Source organism: Delphinus delphis, chromosome X (assembly GCF_949987515.2).
Source record: "Delphinus delphis chromosome X, mDelDel1.2, whole genome shotgun sequence".
Classification (NCBI taxonomy): Eukaryota; Metazoa; Chordata; class Mammalia; order Artiodactyla; family Delphinidae; genus Delphinus; species Delphinus delphis.
In genome coordinates, this window is record NC_082704.1 from 41,979,761 (window position 1) to 42,007,011 (window position 27,251).

Sequence of the window (27,251 nt, forward strand, 5' to 3'; positions counted from 1 at the left end):
ACCCCGGGGGAAAGTGGAAGGTGAATGGCTGCTGAGTCTTAACCATGACACTGGGTTCCAAGAGAGTAGAAAAGAAGGTTCCCAGCAGCCTGGGGAAGAGCGCTTTTCTTTCAAACACTGATGCACGCTTGAGTGCGGCCAAAGCCAGAGCAGGGAGTCTGAGTGTGGCTCTGCTTCCCAAGAGCTCAAATAGCCCACATTTCCTTGCAGGCCTGACCCTTAAGGCTAGGCTTGTGCTGCTGTAGCTCTCACCTGCTCTGTGGCCATCTCTTCAAAGTGGGTGTCTGAGTAAGTTAATACATGAGGCTGAGGCTGTCTTTTTTCCTTCTCCCTGATTTAGTTTATAGTTGGTGGTTCTGAGGTTTCCTAGATCACGAACTGGGGGTTTCTCTGAGGAAGGGGCAGCATTGGCTCCCTTTTTGCTATGAGAACTGGAGGCTCAGTAAGGAGAGAGACTGTTGCCCATGAGCTAGTTGGAGGGGCAGGAGAAAGCCTTCTGCTCTGGCCTGATTTTACTTCCCAAGCTCCCTCCCCCTGCAGCAGTTTGCTAACTCTTAGGTGAAGTGATGGCTAACAGAACATTTGTGGCCCAATACCCTAAAAAGGGAAAGGACAAACAAGTTCAAGAATGTTTTGGTGCTCCCCCCACCTCCAATCACACAGTTAACCTGTAAGGAAGATCAGCCACACTTGCTAGTGTCCTGGTTGTCTGTTGTGATGGTGCTGCCCTCTGCTGTCACTTCAGGGTAGAGAAGCCATTTAAAACACAGCCAGTTAGTGAATGAATTTAGAATTTACTTATCTGGAAGACTTTGGAGAGCTGGGCAGAAGCCCAGGTTAGGAAAGCAAGACCTTCTGTCCACAACCTGCTGCCCAGGGCCTGTCCTCAGTCCCTCCCTAGCTTCTTATGCTCCTCCAGTGCTACCTAAAGCAGAGACTTACTTAAGGAAACTATTCCACAGCCCTAAAAAGGTGCCTGGAAATGTCCCAGGATCCGGGAACCTCACCCACTTCAGAGTCCTGTCCCTAGAGCTGTGGAAAAAGCATTTTCTCCTTTTATTAGGCCCCAGTTTCGGCTGACTATGGGACCTTTGCCCTTGACCTCAACCATACCCTGACTCAAGTTCACTCGCATATGTCCCTTTGCATCTGGCGCTGGGTCAGCTCCTGGTTGCTCAGTAGATAGTCATCAATGAACGTGAAGATTTCTTCGGGAGTGACAGGTTCCATGTAGCGTTCCCGGTCAATTCCCTGCTTGTCAATCAACACCATGTTGAAGTAGGAGCGAGTGAGGTGCTGAAATTGCCTAGAGAGAAGAGCCCAGGGAGGTCTGAGACCTTGTATTGGCATCATCCCACCAGGCTCTACTACCCTCTGACCTTTCACAGCTCCACTGATGGACTAATTTTTTCCCCACCCAATCCCTTGGCCCCATCCCCTCCACTACCTGTCTCAAGTCCCTTTGTTTTTCTCTGCTCAGACCCGAGTCTTGCTGCACCTATGTGTCTAGCTCTGTTAAGCTGTCCCTTCCTCACTCCAGATGGAACAGCTTTGTTATTACCAAGCTGTGTTTGCCTCACAGGCCCCCTTAAGCAGGGCTATCACATACAGCAATGCGGGCTGCATGGAATAACTCCAGGGAGTACTGGTCACATGCACTACGCTGCGACTAGTGTTTCCTAGAGTTGGGCTGGGCACAGCCTGCACAACCAAACATGGCAGCCCTGAGGTTGATGAATGTCACCTAGTCAACCTTGAAGTTGAGCAATATCACCAAGTCTGCAGTCTCCTTCCTCTGAGTGTTTCCCAGTCTCTCTTCTATCTGGGACTGAATCTTTCTGTCCCTACTGAGACTGAGCTTTAGGGGCAGGTATTGTTTATAGAACAGAGATCAGTGATGGCTTTATTGGCTCTGAGTATATGTGGAGGCATTGGAAGGGTGATAATAGATAGATAATGAGAAAAGTCAACTTCTACCACCTGTTGCCTATGGTCTTCTCTCCCCCCAGGGGCAGATGGGTATGATTCAGATTTCAATGCCTAAAATGTGTTTTGCTCCTTTGGAGACTGAGGGCAAAGGGATAAGGCCATAAGGCAACAGGATCAGAGGCTTATCTGAGTCATGTCTGGGTCTGTGTCTCAGCCCTGGCTGTGCTTCAGAGTCACCTCAGGTGCCTCCTAAAAGCACAGTCCTGAGGTGGTTTGGGGTGGTCATCTGTATTTTAAGCACCGCCCAACCCCCAATTTAATTCTGACACCCTGCCACTCTCTGACCTTACCTAATACATCCAAAGAGTTCAAACACAAGGAATTCCCTAAGAGAGTAGTGTCTGCTGATTGTCCCACAACCCTCCTGTGGCCAATGACCTGCCTAGAGTTTCTGCCCAGCCCTTCCCTGTGGCCTCGCAGCCTGGACCTGAGCTCCTCGATGATGCTGGCTGACAGCTGTTGCTCCCGGATGCGCCCCACTTCCTGAGGTGGCTGCCCCACCAGCTCAATGATGGTCACGTGCCGCAGGTCCAGTCCGCAGATGGATTGCTGGGAGGGGAGAGAAGAAGGTTTTCTGTAATAGGCTATCAGACTCAAACCTAAGGCTACTTAGCTGATTCCTCCTGGGACCACGTGGAGGCAGTGTGGGAAAGGAGGGGCTTCGTCCCCAACCATCACACCAGGGGGTCTACGACCTCTTCCCTCTGTCATTCCTGAAGCACTTGCCCTAACAGTGTTTCCTTTATTCTAATGAAGTGTGGGACACTGGTTACACCATGTGGGGTAGAAAAGAGAAATGTAATTGATAAATTGCAGGAACATCATCTCTCCTTGCTTAGTTTTGCATAGGTTTTTTTTTCGTTTTTTGTTTGTTTGTTTTGCGGTACGCGGGCCTCTCACTGTTGTGGCCTCTCCCGTTGCGGAGCACAGGCTCCGGACGCGCAGGCTCAGCGGCCATGGTTCACGGGCCCAGCCGCTCCGCGGCATGTGGGATCTTCCCGGACCGGGGCACGTACCCATGTCCCCTGCATCGGCAGGCAGACTCTCAACCACTGCGCCACCAGGGAAGCCCCTGCATAGGTTTTTAAATACATAGGTTCATTTTTAAATTGAGATATTATTTGACATATAACATTATATTAGTTTCAGGTGTACAATATAATGATTTGATATTTGTCTATATTGCAAAATGATCACCACAATAAGTCCAGTTAACATTCATCACCACACATAGTCCCATTTTTTTTCTTGCAATGAGAACTGTTAAGATCTACTTTCTTAGCAATTTTCAAACATACGATATAACTATAGTCACCGTGCTGTACATCACATCCCCAGGACTTATTTATTTTATAACTGGAAGCTACATAGGTTCTTAATGGATAGCTATTGTGATAGGATAACAGTGACTATTGTTCATCGAACACACATACCTAATGCTTCGCGGGAATAATTGAATTTAATCCTTACAACACCCCTAACAGGGTAGGTGGTATCATTCTTATTCTGTAAAGGAGAAAGTAACTTGCCCACATTTTCATGACAATAAGATGCTGAGCCAAAATTCAAAATGAGGGCGAGGCTGCCTGCCCCAAGTGTGTGCTCCTTACCACTAGGCTACATGGCCATGGCCTTCTCTCAGTCTCCAGAATTTCTCCAAAATGGTGCCAGTGCTCTTTCCGTTACCCTTTCTCGCGTTCCTCTGCACTGGGCTGGACACCCTGTAACCCTACCCCGGCTCTTTGTCCTGCCTCATTCAGCAGGGGTGCCTCTTAGCCAGTTCCCTGGGGGGAGGTTTAAAGTAGCAGTGAGCACTGCCTGGTGCCCACCCCTTGTTTAATCTTTGGGCTACTCCTCTAGACCTGGCCCTCAAAGTCACAGTCCTCCCCGGCTGGTTTCTGTTCTTGTTCTTGCTTTCTGCTCAAGCTGAGGTATTGCCTTTGTCTGCCTTTTTGGGATCCCTGGAGGAACTAGGTCCTTTTTGGTCTAGATACCCAGGGTCATTCTCTTGATACAGCTGCTTTCATCCTGGGCCTCTGAATATTGACTTGGCAACTTGTAAGATTCAACTTTTAGAACCCCCCCTAAATAACTTCTTCTTTTACCTGGGTATCCAGCCCCTTTCAGCTTATCAGAGCTGGTTCTCCAAGTCTTGTCAGCATAACTTGAATTCTCTTCAAGAGCCTAGTCTATTCTTTATTTTTAACATTATATTATTTTTTACTGAGGTTTAGTTGATTTACAATATTATTTAAGTTTCAGGTGTACAACATAGTGATAGAATCTGGTCTATTCCTTTCACAAGTCCCAATGGTCAGATCTATTCTGTCCTTTCCACTTCTCCTTCCCCCACAAGTGGCTTAACTAGATATCTGGTAGAATGTTAAAAATCCTCACGCAATTCCCACATATTACTTTGCAATATCACAACACTTTTCCTTCTCGTCTGCTATTAGTCGTGGTTAAGAGCACAGATCCTGGAATCAGACTGTCTGGGTTCGGTCCTGGCTCGGCCACTTACTAGCTAGTGATTTTGGGCAAATCATTAACCACTCTATGCCTCAGTTTCCTTACCTAAAAAATGGAGATAGTAATGGTACCTATTTCATAAGCGTTGCTGTGAGAATTAAGTGAATATGTGTAAAGCACATACTTGTATACCTGGTCCTTATACAGCACTTACTGTCTGTTAGTGCTATTATACCTTGAAAACATAAACATAATTAATTCCCCACATTTACATTTGATCATACATCTTACAAGTCTCTCCAGAGTGTTTTGCCACACAGCCTTCTCATGCTTCACCAAGCCTCCTGTAACCCACCATTCCAGTAACCTCACTGTCTTTTCAGTAAAAACAGCGGTTTTTAAAATGTGCTAAATTTGTCTACAGTAAAACTGATCAAATGTTGTCCACAGAGTCTGAGGAAGTAGCATTTGTGCTGCAGAAAGAGCAAGTCTTTGAGAAGAGGTAGGAGAGTAACGGAGTGGGGTAGGGGGAATGCAAAGAAGCTAAGCCCTGGTTAGAGGAGTGGCTCTCACCTGTAGCATAGAGATCTGCATTTTATAATATCGGTTGGAGGGATCAGGAGCCGAGATGATGAGGAGTCGTCGTTTCTCATAGAACTGATCCAGAAGGCCAGCAGCCGAGTTGACATTGACATTAATCTTCATAGCTAGGGCAGAAGCACATGGCCAGTCAGAGTATGGCCTGCTCCTTCATCCCAGCATGGATAACAACATCTTGAGGTGTTCCAGCCTTTCGGGTTAACCTTTTTTGGTTGTTTCTCCCTTTCTTTCTTTCTTTCTTTCTTTTTTTCTTTTAACATCTTTATTGGAGTATAATTGCTTTACAATGGTGTGTTAGTTTCTGCTGTATAACAAAGTGAATCAGTTATACATATACATATGTCCCCATATCTGTTCCCTCTTGCGTCTCCCTCCCTCCCACCCTCCCTATCCCACCCCTCTAGGTGGTCACCAGGCACCGAGCTGATCTCCCTGTGCTATGTGGCTGCTTCCCACTAGCTATCTATTTTACATTTGGTAGTGTATATATGTCCATGCCACTCTCTCACTTCGTTCCAGCTTACCCTTCTCCCTCCCCGTGTCCTCAAGTCCATTCTCCATTTTCCTTGGGGGAAATCCTGAAAGAACACTTGGAGATTTTAAACCCTTTTTCTTGGAGGTGGAGTATGCTAAGGGGAACACTGGCCCTGAAACATCTCAGAATCCCCCATTCCCACATCAGACACATTGCTCTTGGCCCCTGAGTCATAGACATTGGGAGATCCCCCAAAGTAGCCCTGATCAATATGTCCACTCTCCCCATTTCCTAGTTTCACTCACGAGCACAGATAGGTGGTGATCCTGACCACTGGCGGCTGGACTGGCACACCCGGGAGGGGGTCCCTTGGCGCTCATACCCTCCATCACAGTGGTATTCACAGATGGCACCATAGTTGTCCCCCGCTGAGGTGCAAGTGAGGTAGCCATGCTGTGGTGGTTTCAGAGTTGGACAGCGTCTCACTATCAGGGAGGAGTTCAAGTTAGGGGCTATGTTATCTCTTTTAGAAAAAAAAAAGGCTAAGAGGATGCCTATCCTGGGTTTTCTAGATCAGCAGACCCAGAAAGATCAGAATGAATGACTTGTCTGTGTTTCCAATGGCCAGAGCTAGAGCCAGAATTTTCCTTCCTTACGGAATTAAATCTAAAATGTAGGCAAAGGTGTTCATAAAATGTGGAAGCACAGGTGAGTATATATAGTGTCATCAAAAGAGTATCAATCTGTAAAAAGAAATTGCCATTTTTGTTTTCAGACTTTGGGGACACCCCTCATAAAGATGACTACCATACAAATTACTTTTAATAGCAAAAAGAAATTGGAGGAGACTTAAATATCCATCAGTGGGAGAAGTGTTAAGCAAAGTATGATATATTCTTAGAAGCAGATTATTATACTGTTATTAAAATACTTCTGAAGGGGGCTTCCCTGGTGGTGCAATGGTTGAGAGTTCGCCTGCCAATGCAGGGGACACGTGTTGGTGCCCCGGTCCGGGAGGATCCCACGTGCCGTGGAGCGGCTGGACCCGTGAGCCATGGCCGCTGAGCCTGTGCGTCCGGAGCCTGTGCTCCACAACGGGAGAGGCCACAACAGTGAGAGGCCCGCGTACCGCAAAAAAAAAAAAAAAAAAAAAACAAAGTACTTGTGTTATAATGAAAAGTAAAAAAGGGTGACATAAGATTGGATATGCAGTATGATCTCAATTATATATTTTTCAAAGTATGTGTGAATAAAAGACTGGAAGGAAAATACCAAAAGATTAACAACAATTGCCTCTGGATGATAGAGTAATAGGTTTTTTCCCCTTTATATATCTCTTTATTTCCCATATGTTCAACAGTGAGCATGAATTAATTTTATGATGAAAACAAAACAAAACAAAAAGCAAGAATCAGGCAGCCAACACCACCAATTTCAGCAGAGGAGGAAGATGGAGAATGAAGGCTGATTAGCTTTAATCATTAATTTGAAGGCCAAGAAAAGAAATGGATAAGAGTACCTTTGTGGATTTTATGTAGATTTAGGAGAGTGAGAAAGTCTTGTTGGGAAACAGAGTTTCTGAAACATGTGTATGCACATGTCATGCAGGCTTCCTGAATGACCTGTTTAGTGAACTTATTTTCCCCATCTCCCAATATATATGCAGTGTCTGTTTTAGGTATAGAGAGGAGAGGGTTGTGATGGGCATCTGGAGGGTAAGGGAAGAGCAGGAATAATAAGCAATGTAGAAATGGAAGACTTCTTTCTAACCTTGTACTTTTACAATGAACTTGCAGCTGGCCCGGTTGTAGGCTTGGTCGTAGGCAGTATAACGAATCACGTGCTCTCCTTCGGGAAAGTGAGAGCCAGGCTCAGGGCCCCGAAGTGTCACCCTGCATGGGACAAAGTGAGAGAGCCACTGAGGAAAGTGACTCTTAGAACTGGGGTCTGGGGCACATTATCACTGTACCCTCAGTCTGAGCGGTTCAGTGTGGGCAGCCTGAGTGCCTGGGAGAAGCTGGTGGGAAGCATAGGAGGCATCCATTACTCACCTGGTGATGGTGCCATCAGCCGAATCTTTCACCAGGGGTGGGTCCCAGTATACTCGAGCAGTCAGTTTCTCTGGCTCTGCCATCTTCTCACGGGAGTGGGGACAACGGATCTTGGGGGGATCTATGTCTGCCAAGGTCATAAATCAAGTGCTGACTCGTGGGTCCCCTGCCTTCCTTGGAGGGAACCCATAGAAACAATGCCACACCACTGGGTAGGTAAAAGATGCACTCTCAGTTCAAGATGCTCAACAAAACTGGGGAGGCCCAGCTCCACTGGAAGTGATCACTTTGTTAAGCCCATGCCCAGGGTACCACCCTTGCAGCGAGCAGGAATGCCTTCTGTGGTGGACATAATGCCAGGCTGGCTCTTTGCAGCAGGACAGCTGGGAGCGACCAGCATTTACCTACACATACAGGCTCGCCTCCACTCCATCGCCCATCTTCCATGCAGATTCGGCTGCGGTCACCTTCTAGGTGGTAGCCACTGGAACAGCTGTAGTCACAGCGAGAGTCAAGAAGCACCCCATTTGTGCATGTGTAGGTGCCACTCGTGATGAATGGCAATGCGTGGCATCTCATCTCTAAGAGAGAATGAAGTGGCAAGTTCAGTGGCCTGTGGGGTTTATGTGGAGGTGATGCCTGGGCATCTAGCACAGGGAGAACCGTATCGGAAACAGCAGAAAATACAGAAAACCCTACACCAAACTGCCCTGACATTTTTGTGCCTGATTGCCTCTTTTTCCTAATTGCCTTCTTATTTTGATATTATGAAGTATGGTACTGCTCTTGGTGGGTGGGGGTGGGGTGGTGGTCTCAAAGAAGTAAATTACTCATCCAAGTGCATGGATTTGAGAAACGCACCTGAGTTTGGATCCCAGCTCCACCACTTACTAGCTCTGTGACCTGAGCAAGTTACCTCATCTCTCCAAGCCTCAGTGTTTTCGTCACTAAAATGTGTATACCATGAAGTAGAATTGTTGTGCCGATTAAAGAGACAATGCATATAAACCTCTGGGCTTATTCAGAGCCTCAGCAGCTGATAGTTTTCCTCTCTTGTTCCTCAAATGCTAGACGCCCTTGAACAAATTTAAGGCTCCTTTTTTGAGTATAATGTTGGTACTACCACAAGCACTCCTCAGCTGAGGCTCACTTACAGGCAGGCTAGCCCTCTGTGCCAGTGAGAATACAAGTCAGGCCAGTGCCTGGAGGGCCAGCTTTGGTGGCATTTGCTTAAAGACGAGTCCATGTGCTTTAGACATCACGTGTGCCAGCGGAGACAGCTTCCATGAATTGATTGTGAGCCTGTGCTTGCCAAAGTCTAGTTTGAAATACCTGATGCCTGAAAGAAGTAGGCCAGCCATATCTTCCTTTAGGTTGTCTAAGTTCTAACCCTCCTTAACTTCAATTATTGGAGCTTTGAATAAAGATTCTATGAGCTATGTTTGTTTTGCTTCTTGGTCAAATCAGACTTGAGGATGATTGCCTTTTATTTTTTCCAGTCTCCTTTATATAAAGACCTAGGCAAAAAATGACCTCCTTGAAATCAGGTCCAAAAAAAAGGTTTGTCTTTTCAGCTGAATTTGTTTTCTTAATATTACGTGACAGTGAAAATGATAGATCCAAAGTGTTTGCCCTTGTGTCTCTTATGAGGAAGGACACAGCCAGATTCAGTGTTTAAATATAGTAATTAACTCATTCTAGGCACCTGGAAATATGTACATCTCCAATTTTTAACTGGTTTTATGTTCATTTGTAGACTTATTTTAAGTTTTATGTTCATTGTAGACTTATTTGTAAGGCCAATTCAAATTCATTTTGGAAATGATGGTGTCTAAGTCCTAAAACAAATGCATTACAGTCACCTAGAGGGACGTGGTAGCTTCCCTCTTTCTGGCTATCAAGCTTCTCCTGTCCTCCACAGCATCTTCTCTGACCAACCCCATTTCTCTCTGAATGCTCAGCATTCTGCATCCCCTTACACTCCATTCACGTGCACACATTTGTGTTTCCATCCCATTAGTCTATAAGCAGCCTGGTAACTGAGAGATTGGCTTCTGAAGTGACCAATACAGGGCCCCGCACACATGGGTGTTCTACAAATGGCATTCAGTGATGGACATAGGGACAGACAAAGCTCAGCTGCCAAAATGGGGTAGGCTGTAGGGCTTGAATAAGAGGCAGGGATTTGGGAGCTAAGGGGGACATGACGTGAAACGTGCATATTAGCACACCCACATTCCAGCCTTAGGGATTCTTCTTGACTTTCAGAAGAAAATGAAGACTAGTGGATGTCTTATAGTTTCATTGCCAAGGCCTTCTAAGGCCTTAGGTCAGGAAGTACAGCAGTTTACCACAAGTGGGAATGAGTCTGAGACCACATATGCTCAGAGCTCCAGAGGAAGGCCCAAGTCTACATCAGGCCCCAGGCGTAAGCCTTCCATGCACTCCTCGACCTCTTGTGCCAGAAGGGCTGGTTGCTACTTAATGCCCCTATTGCTTGACCAATAACCACAGGGAGAGAAAATGAGCTGGAATGTTAGGATGGGGAAAGACCCTGTTGGGAGCCTGTGGAAGATTCTCAATTTGCACTTGACAGAGGTCAGAGTAACACCTCCAGGCATATACCCTGGGTGGCTGGCCGGACAGCCTCTCTCACACGCTCATGTCAACATATGCACGCACAGATACCACTTACGCCTGCAGTAGGCAGTTCCAGACCAACGGCGGCTTGGCAGGCATTGCACCGACCTCCGTCCAATCAGTCGAAAGCCCCGGTCACAGGAGAGCTCACAGCGAGTGCCCAGGCTGCTGTGATAATTTCCTCCTCTTGGTGAGTAGCATGTGGCTTCTCCATCCTGGATATTTAATGTATAACACCATCGGGGGACTGTAGCAATAGAAGAAAAGTAAGCTAGAAGTACAGTAATTAAGACAGCGTGGTATTGGTGACAGGACAGACACATAGATCAATGGAACAGAACAGAGAGCCCAGAAACAGACTCACACAAATATACTGAAATGATTTTTGACAAAGGTACAAAAACAATTTAATAGAGGAAAGATAACCTTTTGAACAAACGATGCTGGAGCAATTGAACTTCCATAGGCCAAAAAAAAAAAAAAAAAAGGAAAAGCAAAGCAAAGAACCTTGACCTAAGTGTCTCATACCTTAAACAAAAATTAACTCAAAATGGCTCATGGACTTCGGAGAAAAAAGTAAAATTATAAAACTTTTAGAAAAAAAATAGGAGAAAAATCTTTAGGATTTAGGGCTAGGCAAAGAGATCTTAGACATGATGCGAAAAGCACAATTCATAGAAGAAAAAAAATCAAGAAACTGAACTGTGTCAAAGTTAAAATCTTTTGTTCTGTGGAAAGCACTGTTGATAGGTGAAAGACAAACCACAAACTGGGGGAAAATATTTGCAAACCATATATGGGACAAATGACTAGTATCTAGACTATATAAAGAACTTGGAAAACTCAACAGTAAAAAAAGCAAACAATCCAGTTAGAATATAAGCTTTAGATATGAACAGATATGCCACTGAAGAGGATATAGTGATGGCAAATAAGCACACGAAAAGATGTTCAGCATCATTAGTCATTAGAGAAATGCTAAATCAAAACTACAAAAAGATACCCTTATACACCCATTGGGATGACTAAACTTAAAAAAAATGGCAATTCTAAGTGTTGGTGAAGATGGAGAGAAACTAGAACTCTCATACATCGCTGGGGGAAATACAAAATGATGCAGCTACTTTGGGAAATTATTTGGTAGTTTTTTAGAAAGGTAAATGTACACTTGCCAGGTGACTCCACAGTCCCACTTTAGGTATTTACCCAAGGGAAATAAAAACCCGTGTTCATACAAAATCCTGTACACAAATGTTTAAAGTATTCTATTCATAATTGTCAAGCACTGGAAACAGCTCAAATGTCCTTCTGAGGGTGAATGTTTAAACTAACTGTGGTTTAGCCATACAAAAGAAGGAAGTGCTGATACATGCAACAACTTGGAGGAATCTCCAATTCAGTTTGTGAAATGAAAGAAGCCAGAATCAAAAGGCTGCAGGCTGTAGGATTCCATGTATGTGACATTCTGGATAAGGCAGAAATATTGGGATAGATCAGTGATTGCCAGAGATTGGGGTAGAGGGGTGGATAACCTCAAAGGGACAGCCCTGGGCAAATTTTTGGTACTGTGGTACTGATGACCTGACTCTTTGCATTGTCAAAACACCAAAAAGAGTGAATTTTTACAGTGTGTACATTTACAATAACTGTTAAAAATAACACAAAAATGTAAGCTAGAGAGAGGAGGGGAATGCCATGTCAAAGTAGACTGCTTAGGAATGAAAGTCCAATTCCAGTTCAATACTGAGCACAAAAGGTAATAGGGCTGTTAAATCATAAAGCTATCATAAAGTTGCCTCATCTGCTACACAAAATAAATGACTCTTCAGTGGGTTCAGATTTTAAAGGGGAACATATAAACAAGCAGAGGGCCACCTGCCCAAGAACACATACATAGGCTGACACAGATTTCTTAGCCTGGGGCTGGGAAGGCTAAAGCCCCGTATGAGCTAATTTGGTTCCCAAATCCTAAGAGACAAAAAAAGGGGGGCTGTGAAAAAAAGCTCAACAGGAGCTAAAGGAACAAAGAAAGGCTAGAGCCTCTGTTTGAGGGCAGCTGGAGAATGAAGACAGATGACAGTGAGAAAACTATCCTTTAAGCCACAACAGCCTTATGGCTTCTAGCGTTAGCTTTGAGCCTGTGGCTGTGACACACAGCTGCCATCTGGAGACACCGTCTCCAAATGACAGAAAGTCTCTTAAGCACTACAGCTGCAGAGCTGTTGATTATATGGTCACAACACATATCATCAAGACTTTACATTCGAGGCCGGGACCTCAACAATCACTCTCATCCTATTTTTCACCCATATTCTGTCAAGGAAAATACACATAAAAGTGGAATGGATAGAACAAGCAAGCAATAGTAAAGGGAAATATATACCTCAGGATAAATGCTGAGACAGTAATAGAGGGTCTAGCTATTGTAAATAAGTCCAAATTGGCTGGCCTCGAGGAATACTGGCATAAAGAGAACATGTCAGATTTGTGATTACCAGAGGCAGGGGGTGGGGGGAGTGGGAATTGGACGAAGGTGGTCAAAGGGTACAAACTTCCAGTTGTTAGATAAATAAGTGCTAGGGATGTAATGTACAACGTGATAAATACAATGAACAGTGCCGTGTGTTATATGTGAAAGTTGTTAAGAGAGTAAATCCTGAGTTCTCATCACAAGGAAAAATATTTTTTTCTATTTCCTTAATGCTGTATCTATATGAGATGATGGATGTTCACTAAACTTATTGTGATAATCGTTTCATGATGTATGTAAGTTAAATCATTATGCTGTACACCTTAAACTTATACAGTGCTGTATGTCAGTTATCTCCATAAAACTGGAAGAAAAGAAAATAAAGACTTGACGAGGCACAGCAGTTTACCAAAAGAAAAAAAAAAAGAACATGTTGGAAGGCTGGAAAGAGCAAAAACACTATCCCAATTTTCTATTTTTCCAGATTTATTGAGGTATAATCAACACATAAAATCGTATATATTGAAGGTGAACAATGTGATGTTTTAATATATGTATACATTGTGAAATGATTACTGCAATCAAGTTCAGTAACACATCTATCACCTCACATAGTTACCATTTTTTTTGTAGTGAGAACACTTAAGATGTACTCTCAGTAAATTTCAACTATGAAACATAGAATTATTAACTATAGTCACCATGCTGTACATTAGAGCCCCAGAAGGAAGAAGAAGGCAGCCTCTGGGAACTATAGCCTGGTGAGACTGACAGCACTGATAGCAAAGTGTTCTAGAATATTTAAACATAGGCTTATGAGCAGTTAGGAGAAGAAGTGGTGATCTCCAAGTGACCCCCAAAACAAGTAATTGAAGACTGACCTTGTTTCCTTTTTGGGTATGGTCACCAGACTAGTAGAGCAGGGGAAATGGTAGGTGCATTATGTGGAAGTCAGTGAGGCATGTGACAATGCCTTTCATGCCATTGATGTGGATGAGATGAAGAAATACTTCCACATGGGAGAGGTGACAGTACAGTTATGGAGATTCATAACTGGCTGAACAAAAGAGTACTGATGGGAAATTGAAACTAAGAACGTGGTAGGAAAATTGTTAGTCATTATGGAGTAGCTATGGTGTGCTAGTCACCATGCTTTATATTTTCATTTTCCCATCATCTCATATAGTTCTCCCAATAGCTCTGTAAGGTACAATATGTAGGTATTTATCCCTATTTTGCAGATGAGGAAGTAACTTGCCCAGGATCCCTCAGCAAGTAAGGGACAGAGCTGGGATTTGAACCCCAGGTTTGTCTGGCTCTAAAAGCCATTTTTTTTCTAACTACAATATCTGTCATTGCAGCATGTTAGGCTGCTGTTTTGAAGTATACATTTACATTTTTGATTAGGTACTATAGCCATATGTTTCAAAACCCCAAAAGTATAAAAGTTATGCAGTAAAATTCTCCCTCCCACCCCTGCTCCGACACCTACCCCCACTAAGTCCCCCCATCAGGAAACACTGTTAATAGTTTCTTTACACATATACAGCGAATCTTATTTTCCCCTCCACTTTATCACATAGAGTAGCATATTACGTCCACTGTTCCCACCAATGTTTTTTAAAATAAACTTAACTATGTGTTTTAGAGGTCTTCCCCTATCACTCCAGAGCAAGCATGAAATGTATTTAAATGAAATAGCATTTATAAAATACATAGCACAGTGACTAGCACATAATACGTGTTTGTCCAGGGTCAAAACTGCTGGAAGGTGGAGGAGCTGGGATTTGAATTCAGGCCTGTGGCCTCTGCGATCCACATATCTCTTTCTAGAGATTATAAAGAAAACAGTGTGCTGACAACAGGATTGAAAGCGCCTTCTTCGTGATTACCTTCAGATAACTCAGGCAGAGTTACCAGCTTGCCCAGAGCTGCAGAAATCTGGGAGCAAGTGGTGGCCCAGAGGATTGGGACATACCTCAGAGAACGGTTTCTGACTCCAAGCTAGGACTCAGTTTAAGGGAATGAAAGAAAGTTCAAGATTAGTGAAAATGGTACCAAAGTACATGCACACTTTGCTCTAAAATATTGATCTGCTTTTTACTGGTTAACTCTTGTTTTTTTTTTTTTAAACCTTCTTTGCAAAAAAAAAAAAAAGGTTACCTTTTTTATGAAAGAAATAGAATAAGCTTGGCTTTGAAGTCAGACAGAACTGGGCTGAAATTCCTGCTCTGCCACCCCTGAGCTCTATGATTCTCTAAACTGAAATTCCCTGAGCTTAGTTTCCTGATCTGTAAAGTGGGGATAATAAACCAGTTTCATAGGACTGTTTTGAGAATCAAATGAAAATGCGTGTGTAAAATATATCTAATCCTGGGAATGGGAATGATATTCCCTGAATCAGTGTCTGGGTTTGAGCCACTGGCTCATCCCATCTCAAGCAACAAAACGCTGCAGCCATCTGGAGATGCCATCCCCAAATTACAGAAAGTCTCTTAAACACTACAGTTGTAGAGCTGTGGATTATGAGGTCACAAGACCTTACAAGGAATGCTGGAACCTCAGGTTGTACTTTCCTGGCCACCCCTCCCCCCTCAACATAGATAACCATACTGAATTAGTTTTATGCCCTGAGACTAAGTCCCAAAGATAGCCATGAGACACTTGACCCCAAGGCCAAAGGCCACCATGTGGCTTATTTTTTTAATGGCTTTATACATATTTAAAAATAACCAATGAGGCAGATTAATATTAATCATAGGGCTGTTGGACCCTCCCCCCTGAAAGTACCTTCTGCACCTGTTGCTTTTTCCTATCTACTTCTCCCATCTACAGTCTCCTACAATCTGGCTTCTGCTCCCAGAATGCCAACCAGCCAGTAAACATTTCTTGAGCATCTACTTTTGACATAGCTCTATGGGGTGTCATACGTGGCTCCTTCTGTTAAACAGGTAACTATTTTGTTGAGGGTAATAAAAAGTAAACCAAAGAGGCAGTATATAATGAATGCCGAACGAGTGGTCCAGACAATAAACATTTATTGCAGAGTAGGTATACAGTAGATACTCAACAAATAGCCATTGAACAAATGAATGAAAGAATGAATGGATGAGGGAGAGTTCAGCATGGGCCAAAGCAGACAGGGAACAGAGTAAAGCTCCACTAATCTGGCTACTCATCGATTTCATGTGGGGAGAAGGGGTAATGAGTTGTTAGGCCGGACAGCTAGACTGAGACCAAATTCTGTTAGAAATGATCACAGTGGGTCACTAGGTTTGGGGAAAGGAGAAATATGAGTCAGAGAATCCAGTTAGGAGGCAATTGTCATTATCAATGTGTGAGGTAATAAAGGTTTTAATCCCATGGATTAATAAACAAATGACAATTCTTGGTGAATGACTGGTGAGAGGTGATGAGGAAAAGGGGCTATTAAAGGTGCCATTAAGGTATTTTTAAGAGAATGATGGTATCATTATCAAAAGTTTGAAGGCCAGATGTCAAACCTTTTTCAGGGAAGCAGAAAGAATTTAGTTTTCGATATCTCCAAATTTAAGTGTCCAGCAGCAATTGGAGATGTAGTCCAGAAGCTCAGGGGGACAGGTCAGGGTCACTCAAAGTTCAGATCCATGCCTCAGGCTCCCTCTTGTCACCACTAGAGAACGCATCTCCGTTCTTGGCTTCAGCTATGGCCAGAATAGTGAAATGTCCTGGAGCCCAAGGAAGGGGGCGGGGTGAGAAGTGAGGGATGGTGTCCACTGTTTCTGAGAGATGGGGGAGGTTGAGCTCAAGAAGGGGCCATATGATTTGGGCTTGAGGAGAGAATTGTGATTGATCTTCAAGGGCTGTCATTCCAGCATGGAAATCTGTGGGTGAGTGGGAAAGAGACCATAGGGAGTTGGGGAGTTAGCAAGTGCTGGGACAGAGAGGCAGTGGGTCTGGACAATTTAGCAGTGAGAAGACAGGTAGAAGGTAGCCAGAAAGGAGCAGAGAGGAACCCCAAACTCCGATCATTTGTCTATTGAAACTGTTTTCTCAAAGGTCACCATTTACCTTCTTCTTGCCAAATATATTGTTTATACCCTCAATTTGTTTCTTTCCAATATTTGACACAGTAGATCTGTTATCCCTTCCCCTTCCTTAAAATTCTCTTCCCTCGTGGCTTCTGTAATTTGATAGGTGCTACCCCAATCTCCTCCTACATGGCGGACCACTAATGATCTCTCTTTTTCTTGTTGGTTCCTCTTCTCCTGATCACATTCGTAGATGTCTTCTAAGGCTCTGACCTTGGCCCTCTGATCCCTCAGACAGCTCATCCATCTAAGCTAACGACCTGACTCACGAAGCTCCATCTTTCTACTCCCCACTGTCTATAGGGTACAAACCATTTTTTTTTTGTGGTACGCGGGCCTCTCGCTGTTGTGGCCTCTCCGGTTGCAGAGCACAGGCTCCGGACATGCAGGCTCAGCAGCCATGGCTCACGGGCCCAGCCGCTCTGTGGCACGTGGGATCTTCCCGGACCAGGGCACGAACCCACGTCCCCTGCATCAGCAGACCAACTCTCAACCACTGCGCCACCAGGAAAGCCCCAAACCACTTTTCTTTTCTAACCTTGTCTCTGTGAGAGGGGGGGTCTTACAGTTCTCCCAGGTGTTCAGACTGGATGCTTTCAGAGAGTCGTTTGTTTCTTACCCTCTTGGTGCATCAAATCTGTACTAGGTCTGTCATCTCTTTGTTTGAGCCACCTCTGGGGTTCATCCTTGCTCTCCATTTCTTTTCTACTAGCCTCAATCATCTCTTACCAACATCACTGTTACTGATTCCTGGAGAATCTCCCTGACCCAGGCTCTACCCCTCCCAAACTCCTACTTTCTGTCCACAGTAATGAGGTTGATATTCTGAAATTACTATTTACAATCTCACTCCCCTCTGCAAAAACATACGATGACTCCTTATAACTTCTAGCACAACAGCTAAACTCTTCAGCATGGCTTGCAAAGCACAGAAACAAAGAATCTTAGAAGTGGAAGGGATATCAGACATTGTGTGATCTAAATTTCCTTCTAATGCAGGAATTGCTATTCAGCATTTTTCACAGATAGTCCTCCTGCCTCTCCTTAGAAGGGTCCCTAGATCATGGAGCCTTTCCAAATTTGGTCTCACTCTTTATATTTACCTCCTACTACTCCCTCCACATCCCATCTCCTCTAATGAGGCTGGATTCTTCCTAGCTCCTTCCTCTTACACGTTTGTTCTTACCTCTATATCTGTGGCCATCTGCTATGCTGAAGGCCCTCCCATCCCCTTTCCAGTTCTCAGATCCACACATCATTCAAAGCCTAGTCTAAATGTCATCTTTCATGACCCCTCCCATGACTTCTTTTTCTTAACTCCTATCGCATTTACTGCTAGCACAGAGTTTCACGCTTACTTGCCCTATGCCTGCTAATTTTATTGCACCCTCTCCCATATCCCCCAGCAGAATGTAAGCTTCTTGAGGGGGACAAAACCCTACCTTAGATTTTATATCACCCAAGGCTTTCGTTACAGAGGATTAGGCATACAGTAGGTACTCAGTCAATACTTAATTATAGATGGGCAACCTTAATTCTAGACAGGTGAGATCACACAGCAAGCCAGTAACCAAATTCATGACTGGAAACCACAGCCCCTGCTTCCCTGAGCTGCAGCTTTGGCACAAATGAGCCAAGCTGGGTGAGGATGCTTCAGGCAGGGCCTAGGCCTTAGGCCAGATAAGGCCCTTCCTGAGCCTGAGAAGCAGAGAGGATTACCTCGGTAGTCTAGGGCAGGGGCCTGTGGGACCTCTTCAGCATATACTTCATTGTAGCTTTCATCTGGGTAGTAGCCTGAACCTAGAATGAAGAATATATCAAGATGACATATTGGTTTCTTATGCAAGTCCTTCCCAACCTTTTCCCCTTTCCAACTTCGTCCCTTTCTGAGGACATGACACTCCATGGGTGGGGAACTAGGTGGCTATTTAGTGGGGAAAATCCTGTCTTGTGAAGCAGCAGAGCTATTGTGGTCAAACGTCCACACCTCAGGTGCACAGAGGGTGAACTCATGTTGGGGGAGAGGTGGGTGGCTTACTGGTAGCACTGGAAACCTCCATTCAAAAGAAAAAAATCAAAATTCTTGACCAGCCATGAATCCTGCCCATCTGGACTAGAAAAGACCCATTTCCTTGATGTAACACATGAGTTTTGGTGAGACACTGATGACCAAGCTCTGAGGATGGACAGTTGTTGTCCCAGGTAGGAGGAAAACATAGAGCCTGAGCAAGGGTCTTTCCACTAGTGATGGGCCTTCTCACAATCCTCAGAGGGAAATAATTCCTCAAGCTCCCACCAGCCCACAGGGCACCAGCCTTTTGCCACCTGGTCGCCAGGGCTAGGGGTGGCATGCGAAGGCAAAGAGGGAGGGCTCAAAAGGCGAGGGGGCATGAGAAGGGTTTCACTTCCTGAGCAGTTTGTCCTGCTTTGGAGAGATGTCTAGTTCCTCTAATCAGCAGGAGCCTTAGTAGGGGGCTGCTGAGCTAGAGAACATTCCACAACCACCCTCATCCCGTTAAGTGGGCCACTCCCCGGTGGAGGCCAGTCTATGGCTGTCCGGGAGACTAAACAGTGCGTTCCACCAGACGGCAGGAAATGGGTCATGAATACGAACTAATTGGAATACAACTTGGTCCTTTCCGGAGGGAAGTTGCCGGAAGCTCTCTTTCCAGCCTCCCAGAGCCCTAAAGCACACACAGGAATAGAGCAGCCAGCCCTGCTGGAGTCAGAAGACAATTCTGCATTCCCAGGAGAGGGTGTGCTTCCAGGACAGGGCTGGGTTTTAGTGCTGAAGCCCTTTGGCCTGTGTCAACACTCCGACCACAAGCTCGCCTGCCTCCTCTCTGCACAGAGGCACAAGGCCCCCTGCACTAAAGGGTGGAGCAGAGCGCAGATGATGAGGCTCTTCCAGTCCCCACAGGCATAGGCTGCGGGTGGGGGGGCGTGTTGGGAAACCAGTCCAGCTTGATGAACAAGGGAATGAATCAAACTGAAAGTTTGCCTTATGAAATCATGTCCTCGTTGGTTTGCCCTCATTCCAGAGGAAAGAGTTCATTTTTTCTCCTTCTCTTTATTTTTTCCTGGTTTCCCATTTTGCTTCTTCTCCTGGATTTCCTTTATTCCTTCTTAGGCCTCCTCTCCCTTGCTCCCTCTTTCCCCACCTGGGAAGTTTCTTTGTAGGGAGGTGGGAAACAGAATTCTTGTCAGCTGTTTCAGTTTAGTATCAAACCCTTGCAGCGCCTGTAAACAGGAGGACAGATGTGCACGATTCTCTAAACGCTTTGGTCCCCCTACCCTTGTTCCAGAGCTTGCTTGTGAAGAAATGCCCAGCAGGGAGCAAGCCTCTGTTTACCAGAAGAGCAGACAGGAGTGTCCAAGGCCTGTGGCTGGATAACAACAACCACAATAACAACGACTGCTAACATCACTCAACACCTCCTCTGGGTTCAGCGCGTTACATACGTCATCTCATTAGATCACCCTGACATCTCAGTGAGGTAGACACCCATATTGCTTTCATATACACTTGAGGTAACAGGCTCAGAGGAATTCAGGGAGTAGCCCAAGGTCTCCCAGCTAGTAAGGAGTAGAATGGGTATTCCAGCCCAGGGCGGTTTGATCCCCTCGAGACCAAACTCAGACACTCCACTAAAGATGGCGGTAGGGGAGAGCTTTGGACAACACCCAACAGGAATAAAAATCCAAAATCTTTCTCGCAATTCAGCCTTTTTTCACTCTATGTGTGCGGGATCGAAGGCCACCAAGCATTTCACATCGTTCCAGAATTACAGGGGATGTGGGAAAGCTGAGGGGAAGACTCAGTCAGATAATTACAGTCTTCGCCAGGGTACAGAGGTGGCTGGCCCAGTGCCAAGTCTGCTTTGTGACAGGAATAAGTTGGGGCCACCTTACCACTTTACGCCTTTCCATTTCTCCTCTTTGCCTGTCTTTGGGTATTTTTTTGGCAAATATTAAGATACTGAGATGAGATATGGGAAACCAGAGGGTCCCCCCTTCCCACATTGTTCTATCTGCTTGTCCCTCTTCAGCCCTGGTTGGGAGAGCTTTGGGCAGCATTCCTTGGTTCCTTTATGCTGATCAGTGGTTACTCTGTGGTCTGTTACTGGGTTCCTCCAACTTCCATAGTACAGTCAGACCCTCTAAGCACTACCCTTCACAAAGGTGTGGTTGGAAATGTAACTGATAATTGATGACAATTTTAAGATCCCCCCTAATGCTTGGATTATGATAAGAAATACTGTCTGACTTCCTGAACTGCACAGATATGCCAATATGCACTTTTAACCCACTGTTGGCTTGATTTATATTCTTAACGCTTCCCACTCCCTGCTGATTATTCTTGGATCCTTTTTCTGATTAGCCAGGAATCCACACTTGGCTGCTTTCCTTGTACTATTCCCATTGGAGGACAAAGCTATAGTCATGAACAAAACAGTGCTGAATGCATAGAGAGTGGTCATTAAATATCTATTGAATGAAGAAATGAACAGGTGGAATGGAGCAAGCTCCGACAACTGAGCTAGTGATGTAGGGGAGGATTATTGGGAAATTTCCAAATTTCTCTCATCACGTAGCTTCCTAAGAAAAGAGGAAGGCAGAATGAGTGGGCTTGAAGGGCTGTCAGAGACCTCACCAGCCTGGGCTCCTGAGAAGGAGTGATGACCATAGTGATTCTTGTGAGAAGTGGGGAGTAGCCACCTTTGCAAACAGCCCTTTGAGAGTTTCAAATGAATCCAAGTCTTTAAAAAAACTGCACTGTCCTTAAGACTCCAACAGCTCAGGCTTCCACCCTGGGAAAGGTCAAGGCCTTTGTGTGCCATGAGGTTTCTTATAGTTATTCAAAATGGGGCTTGAGCCATCTAACCTCCACTCCATAGTCTCATGGTCTTTGGCCGGATTTTGGGCTCATGTACTTGAACTGAAGCTGGGGGGAGGTTGGGGAGGACGGCTGCACATGGTATCTCCTGGGGACTTGGGGCTCCTATAACCCCAAGCAGTGTGCACTCTTCCAAGGGCTTGACTTGAATTTCTTCATCTCAGCGTCAGCCCTTATGCTTCACCCCCTACAGAGCCAGGTTAAGCCAAGGAGGGGAAGAAGTGCGCATATTTGTTTGAAAGCTTGATGCAGCTGTTCCAAACAGAGCTACTGCCAGAAGCCTCCACCAGGAGCTAAGGGCATGTGGAAAATTTTAGCTACAATGACTGCAGCTGTGATGGAAGCAGTTTCTTATTTACTCATCTCTGGATGTTTTTCTAACTCCATTAGTTGGGCCTGTCTCCTGCCCCTACTCCCCCCAGCCCCCGTGAAGGCAGATGCTGCAGGCCACAGAACATTCTTAGCACTTGGAATGCCAGCTGGGCCCCATCAAAAACCCCTGTCTGGCACTTCATTATCCTTCCTTCATTCCTTCCCTTCCCCTCTCCCATCTCCTCGCTGGGTCTGTTCTCTTGAGCTCCCTATGTCTCCCCAGGGGCAAAGGATGAAACATTCAGGGATCTAGAAATGCCCATCCCTTCCAAAATAAGAAACAAGCCAGAAGAAACTGAGGGATTCCTGTTTAAGAGAACGTGGTCTGAATTGTCATTAACAATCTTCAGCAGAAAAGGCTATAAAAATCTCATCCTATAAACAAGGTCTGGGAGGGGAGAGAGAAAGAGAGAGAAAGTAAGTGAAGAAGCAGGTAAGATAGTGGCCTCAAAAGCCATGTTGACCAACCTTATTTTTTAATATTTATTTATATTTATTATATTTATGAAGTATAGTTTATGTATAATATTATATAAATTACCGGTGTACAATATAGTGATTCACAATTTTTAAAGATTATACTCCATTTATAGTTATGATAAAATATTTGCCATATTCCCTGTGTAGTACAAATAAGCTACAAGGATATATTTACCAATGTCATTTTTATGCTGGTGCAGCCTGTTTTCAAAAATCTCTTACCTGTTTGCCTCAAAAACCTCCCTCGGTAGCCTTTTGCAATGTTTAACCATCTTTGTTGTTGAGGATAGTTCTTCTCTGTATCTAATTTATGTGTCTCCTATTGCGGTCTAACCCTTCCCTTCTCTAACACTTGCTCTAAGCCCTGCCCTTCCTGGAAATAATGGGCAACAGCTCCTAGAGCTTACCTGCATACCAGGTTGGCGTCACTGCTGGAGTGAGGAAGAGCAGCAGAGAGAGAGCTCCTCTTCGAGTTAGTTGAACGGCCATCCTTGAAAGGGGGAGAAGGGGGAGTGGGAGGGTGGTTTAGGGAGACAAGAATAGAGGTATGTGGCCAGGAGCACCAGGGCAAAGGAGGATGACTTTCAGAAATCAGCCATCAATGAACTTCCAAAAGTGAGAGAAAGCAGAAATGCACGATCTGCAAGGAAGAAGAGAGATTTTTAAAATAATGAATGCCTGTTATATGGTCCCCCTTGTAAGGATCTTCCACTTTATAGAAAAACAACACTCTGTTTGTTAATTTTGGTCTTTCCCTCCCAGGAGGAATAGGGCATAAAACAACCAGTTCTCAATTGACCCTGGTGATAGCTGATGCCAATGTTCTATGTTCCAAGTTACAGAGAGGGACAGTGAGGTACAAAGACCAGGAAAGGGCCAACATTAAGTCATATAGAACCAAACGGGAATCCTGCAATCTAAAGGCACCAGTTGATGGTTTCATCCGCTTAACTAGTACTTCCTAACCACAAATCTGGGAAAGTGTTAGCATATATGGACTAAGAATTTGAACTCTGGAGTTACACAGATCTGCATGTGTATCCAATTCTGTCCCTATTAGCTATGGGGCTTTGGACAAATTCCTTACCTTCTCTGAGCCTCAGTTTCCTCATCTATAAAATGGGAATAATAATAGTATCTACCTTATAGAATAGACTATTGCCTGGCACATAGGGAAGCAATCCATGTATATTAGATATTATTATTACCAACTCCATCTTGAACAGGACTGGATGTCTCCTTTCTGCAGTCTCTCAGGTGGTGACTATACCCTGGCTCTGTTCTTAGCTTTGGGCTTTGAGGCTTAGTGGTTTAGTAGTGGCTTCTGGCTTTCAAGTCCAGCCTAACCTTCTAGTTTTACCCTGCTGAGCCAGCAGGAAGTCAGTGGGGTTGGAAAGAACCTACTGAGGTACGTGAGGAGAGGGTAAGTAAGCTCCCACTGCCCTCTTACTTCCCGTCCTGTCCTCACTCTAATGGGATGAGAGTTGTGTGGTTCCCAGTAGGCAAATGCTTCATAAATGACAGTATTAAAACTTGCTGCCCATTGGTATAAACTGGCTGCTGGACTTCTCAGCAAGCACCCACAGGCTTTCAATGAAATGCCATGCTCGGGGGAGGTGTCGGTCCCAGAAATGGAGGAACAAAAAGACGGCAGATTCTGGCCAGCCTCCCTAAGGGGCGTGAGAAATCCAAGAATGGCAAAAAATCACTTTCCAGTTCATTACTCCATGGCTTCAGATTTTGTCTAGAGAGTGGCAAGGAAGCAGGATAGAGAAGTAAGAGCAAGCGGGGGAGGCAAGGAAAGTGGAAAGATGTGGAAAGGAAGCTTAGCAAGAAAAGACAATCTGCCAGAGCTGAAGGCAAGAGATAAAAGCAGAAAGAGGGAGCGAAAGGATGAGAGAGAGGAGATTAAAGAGAGATTCAGGAAAATGAACAGCTAGATGCCCTAATCATCAACCCCTCTCCCACATGCAGCTTCCATCCAGTTCCTTGTTTGGGAGCAGGGGCTTTCCTTTGCAGACCCAGTGCTCTGAGCCTGTGACCCCTTCCCTGCCCACCTTCTCCCCAATCTCAGACTGAAAACTTGACTCATCACTGGGGTCAGCCATCCCTCTGCTGTGGGCCGGGAAGGTAGTGGGAACTTGTGTCTGCAGCCAGGTCACGGCTCAAATGGAAAGCAGCATGTGGTCCAGTTTCATAAAAGAACTTCTTCCTCCCCCCACCCCACCTCCAAGCCATTTTGCCCAAGTCCTGGCTCTCGTTACCCTCTCGGGTTGTGAAATGGGGTAGTGTGGTGTGGACGGATGAAGCGGCAGATCTTACCTGTTGTATGGTTTTTTTGTGTTCTCTCTCTCTCCTTCTCTTTCTCTTTCTCCTTCCTCTCTGCTCCTCTCATCAGTCGGAAAAACTTCTAATTTTTTACATTCCTAGAACGAGTGGCTCCTGGTCTGTCCGGGCCTCCGGGATTCTGTTAACACTGCCCAGATGTTAGGACATCAGCATCTGCCAAAAGTTTCCTTAAAGCTATATTATCCCCAAAGTTATAGCTGTTCCTCCCTCAGAAGAGTTTTAGAGAGGTGGGGGAGAAGGAACTCAAGGATGAGAGGAGCTCAATCCGTCTGCTGCAGAGCAGAGGAAAGTGTGAATGGTGCTGGCCCCAAGCCTGTGAGTATAGTAATGACTAACAGGCTGGCTAAAGGGCTTCCAGAGATGTGGTGCACTGAAGAACACTTTTTTTTTAAAATGACTCAGCATGACCTCAGGATTGAATGAAAAGGAATTCCACAAACTCCTAGGAGAGGGGAAGAGTGGAGCTGATTTTGACATTCCCTGCAGATTTCCCCTGTAATTCCTTAGTACTCTCCATCCCCAAGTTGCCCTGCCATCCCTATGTACAGGGTCAGATCCACTTTGAAACCCTCTCTGATGACCTAACTCCTATGGACTTCAGTTTCTGATAAGATTATGTTGCTGACAAAAAATACCATGCACTTCTAGCCTGCAGAATCAAAACTGATTTCCTGTAATAAGAGTGGAGACAAAGCATGCTTAGAGAAGCTTTAGGGGGAGGTTGTTTAAGCCAATTGAGATGATCTATCTCTGCATGGCAAGGTTATAGCCATTGCTAAGCTGTTTCCCAATGATCTCTTATGGAGGGCTGTGTTTCTCCTCACTAAGCAAGCTTTGTTCATTTTAGTATATGATAATGAGACTGTTCTACCACAGTGCAGGACAGCTCCTGATACTTTCCCTCCCCTTAGAGTTTAATTTCCATCCTTTTAAATGCATTGTCCTGGAAGAATTTTTTTTTAGCTGTTGTAGAAATGATTTCTTCCTTGTGTGTGTAAGCAAACTGGTAACCCCTTCTCAGTCATGAAGGGAAGAATTGTGTTTACAATAATAAAAAGTTCAGTAGCAAGCCCATTTCATTTCCCATCCACCGATCAAAAATATGTAATGAGTGTTAATCATGTGTTCAACAGTGTGATCATTGTATAAAGAAAGCAAAGACATGGTCTTGGCCTCATTCATTTAATAAGTTTATCAAACATCTACTGTGTTAAGGATGGTGGACAAAATCCCTGACATCCTAATCCATAATTAATTAAACAAATATTTGTTGAGCATCTATTATGTGCCACACACTCTTTGAGGTATCAATACCTGATAGACATCAATGTGTAAAATGGAGATAATCCTTGCCCTCATGGATTGGAGGAGACACACATTCAACAAAAATGTTCTTTTTTTTTAACAACTTTATTAGAGTATAGTTGCTTTACATTGTTGTGTTAGTTTCTGCTGTGTAGCAAAGTGAATCAGCTATATGTATACTTATATCCCCATATCCCCTCCCTCTTGTGTCTCCCTCCCACCCTCCCTAGCCCACCCCTCTAGGTGCTCACAAAGCACCGAGCTGCCCTCCCTGTGCTATGTGGCTGCTTCCCACTAGCTATCTATTTTACATTTGGTAGTGTAAAATACCAAATGTAAAAATAGAGAGTCAATGCCACTCTCTCACTTCATCCCAGCTTGCCCTTCCCCTTCCCCGTGTCCTCAAGTCTATTCTCTACATCTGCGTCTTTATTCCTGTCCTGCCTCTAGGTTCTTCAGAGACATTTTTTTCTTTTTAGATTTCATATATATGTGTTAGCATATGGTATTTTTCTCTTTCTGACTTACTTCACTCTGTATAACAGATTCTAGATCCATCCACCTCACTACAAGTAACTCAATTTCATTTCTTTTTATGGATGAGTAATACTCCATTGTATATATGTGCCACATCTTCTTTATCCATTCATCTGTCGATGGACACTTAGGTTGCTTCCATATCCTGGCTATTGTAAATAGAGCTGCAATGAGCACTGTGGTACATGACTCTTTTTGAATTATGGTTTTCTCAGGGTATATGCCCAGTAGTGGGATTGCTGGGTCGTATGGTAGTTCTATTTGTAGTTTTTTAAGGAAATTCCATACTGTTTTCCATAGTGGCTGTAACAAAAATGTTCTTAACTGCAATTGTGTGTGTTTAGTGGACCAACCTTCATTGGACATCTATTATAAGCTAAGAACCGGAGGACAGTGATGAGTAAAAACTGTGTGATTCTTGATCTTATGGAGTTTACTCTCCAGCTCCCAGAGGGTTTATGTTTACTACGGGAGAGAAGGGGGACACAAACAATTAGAAAATTGTACAAGACCATATAAATTTCCAAAAGCTATGGAATACACTGTG

At 44.6% G+C, this 27,251-nt stretch overlaps 1 protein-coding gene across 1 annotated transcript; it reads right to left on the minus strand.

The window, feature by feature from the left end:
• Window positions 1-864: 864 nt before the first annotated feature.
• SRPX2 (sushi repeat containing protein X-linked 2) lies at window positions 865-23,065 on the minus strand. The gene is made up of 10 exons (XM_060001691.1): window positions 22,921-23,065; window positions 18,484-18,564; window positions 10,280-10,471; window positions 7,989-8,165; window positions 7,585-7,711; window positions 7,304-7,425; window positions 5,839-6,018; window positions 5,032-5,165; window positions 2,417-2,538; window positions 865-1,306 (listed from the first exon to the last, which is right to left on the minus strand). Exons 1-10 carry the CDS (start codon window positions 23,000-23,002, stop codon window positions 1,126-1,128), a joined length of 1,398 nt encoding a protein of 465 aa, XP_059857674.1. The 5' UTR covers window positions 23,003-23,065; the 3' UTR covers window positions 865-1,125.
• Between the last annotated feature and the right edge of the window lie 4,186 nt (window positions 23,066-27,251).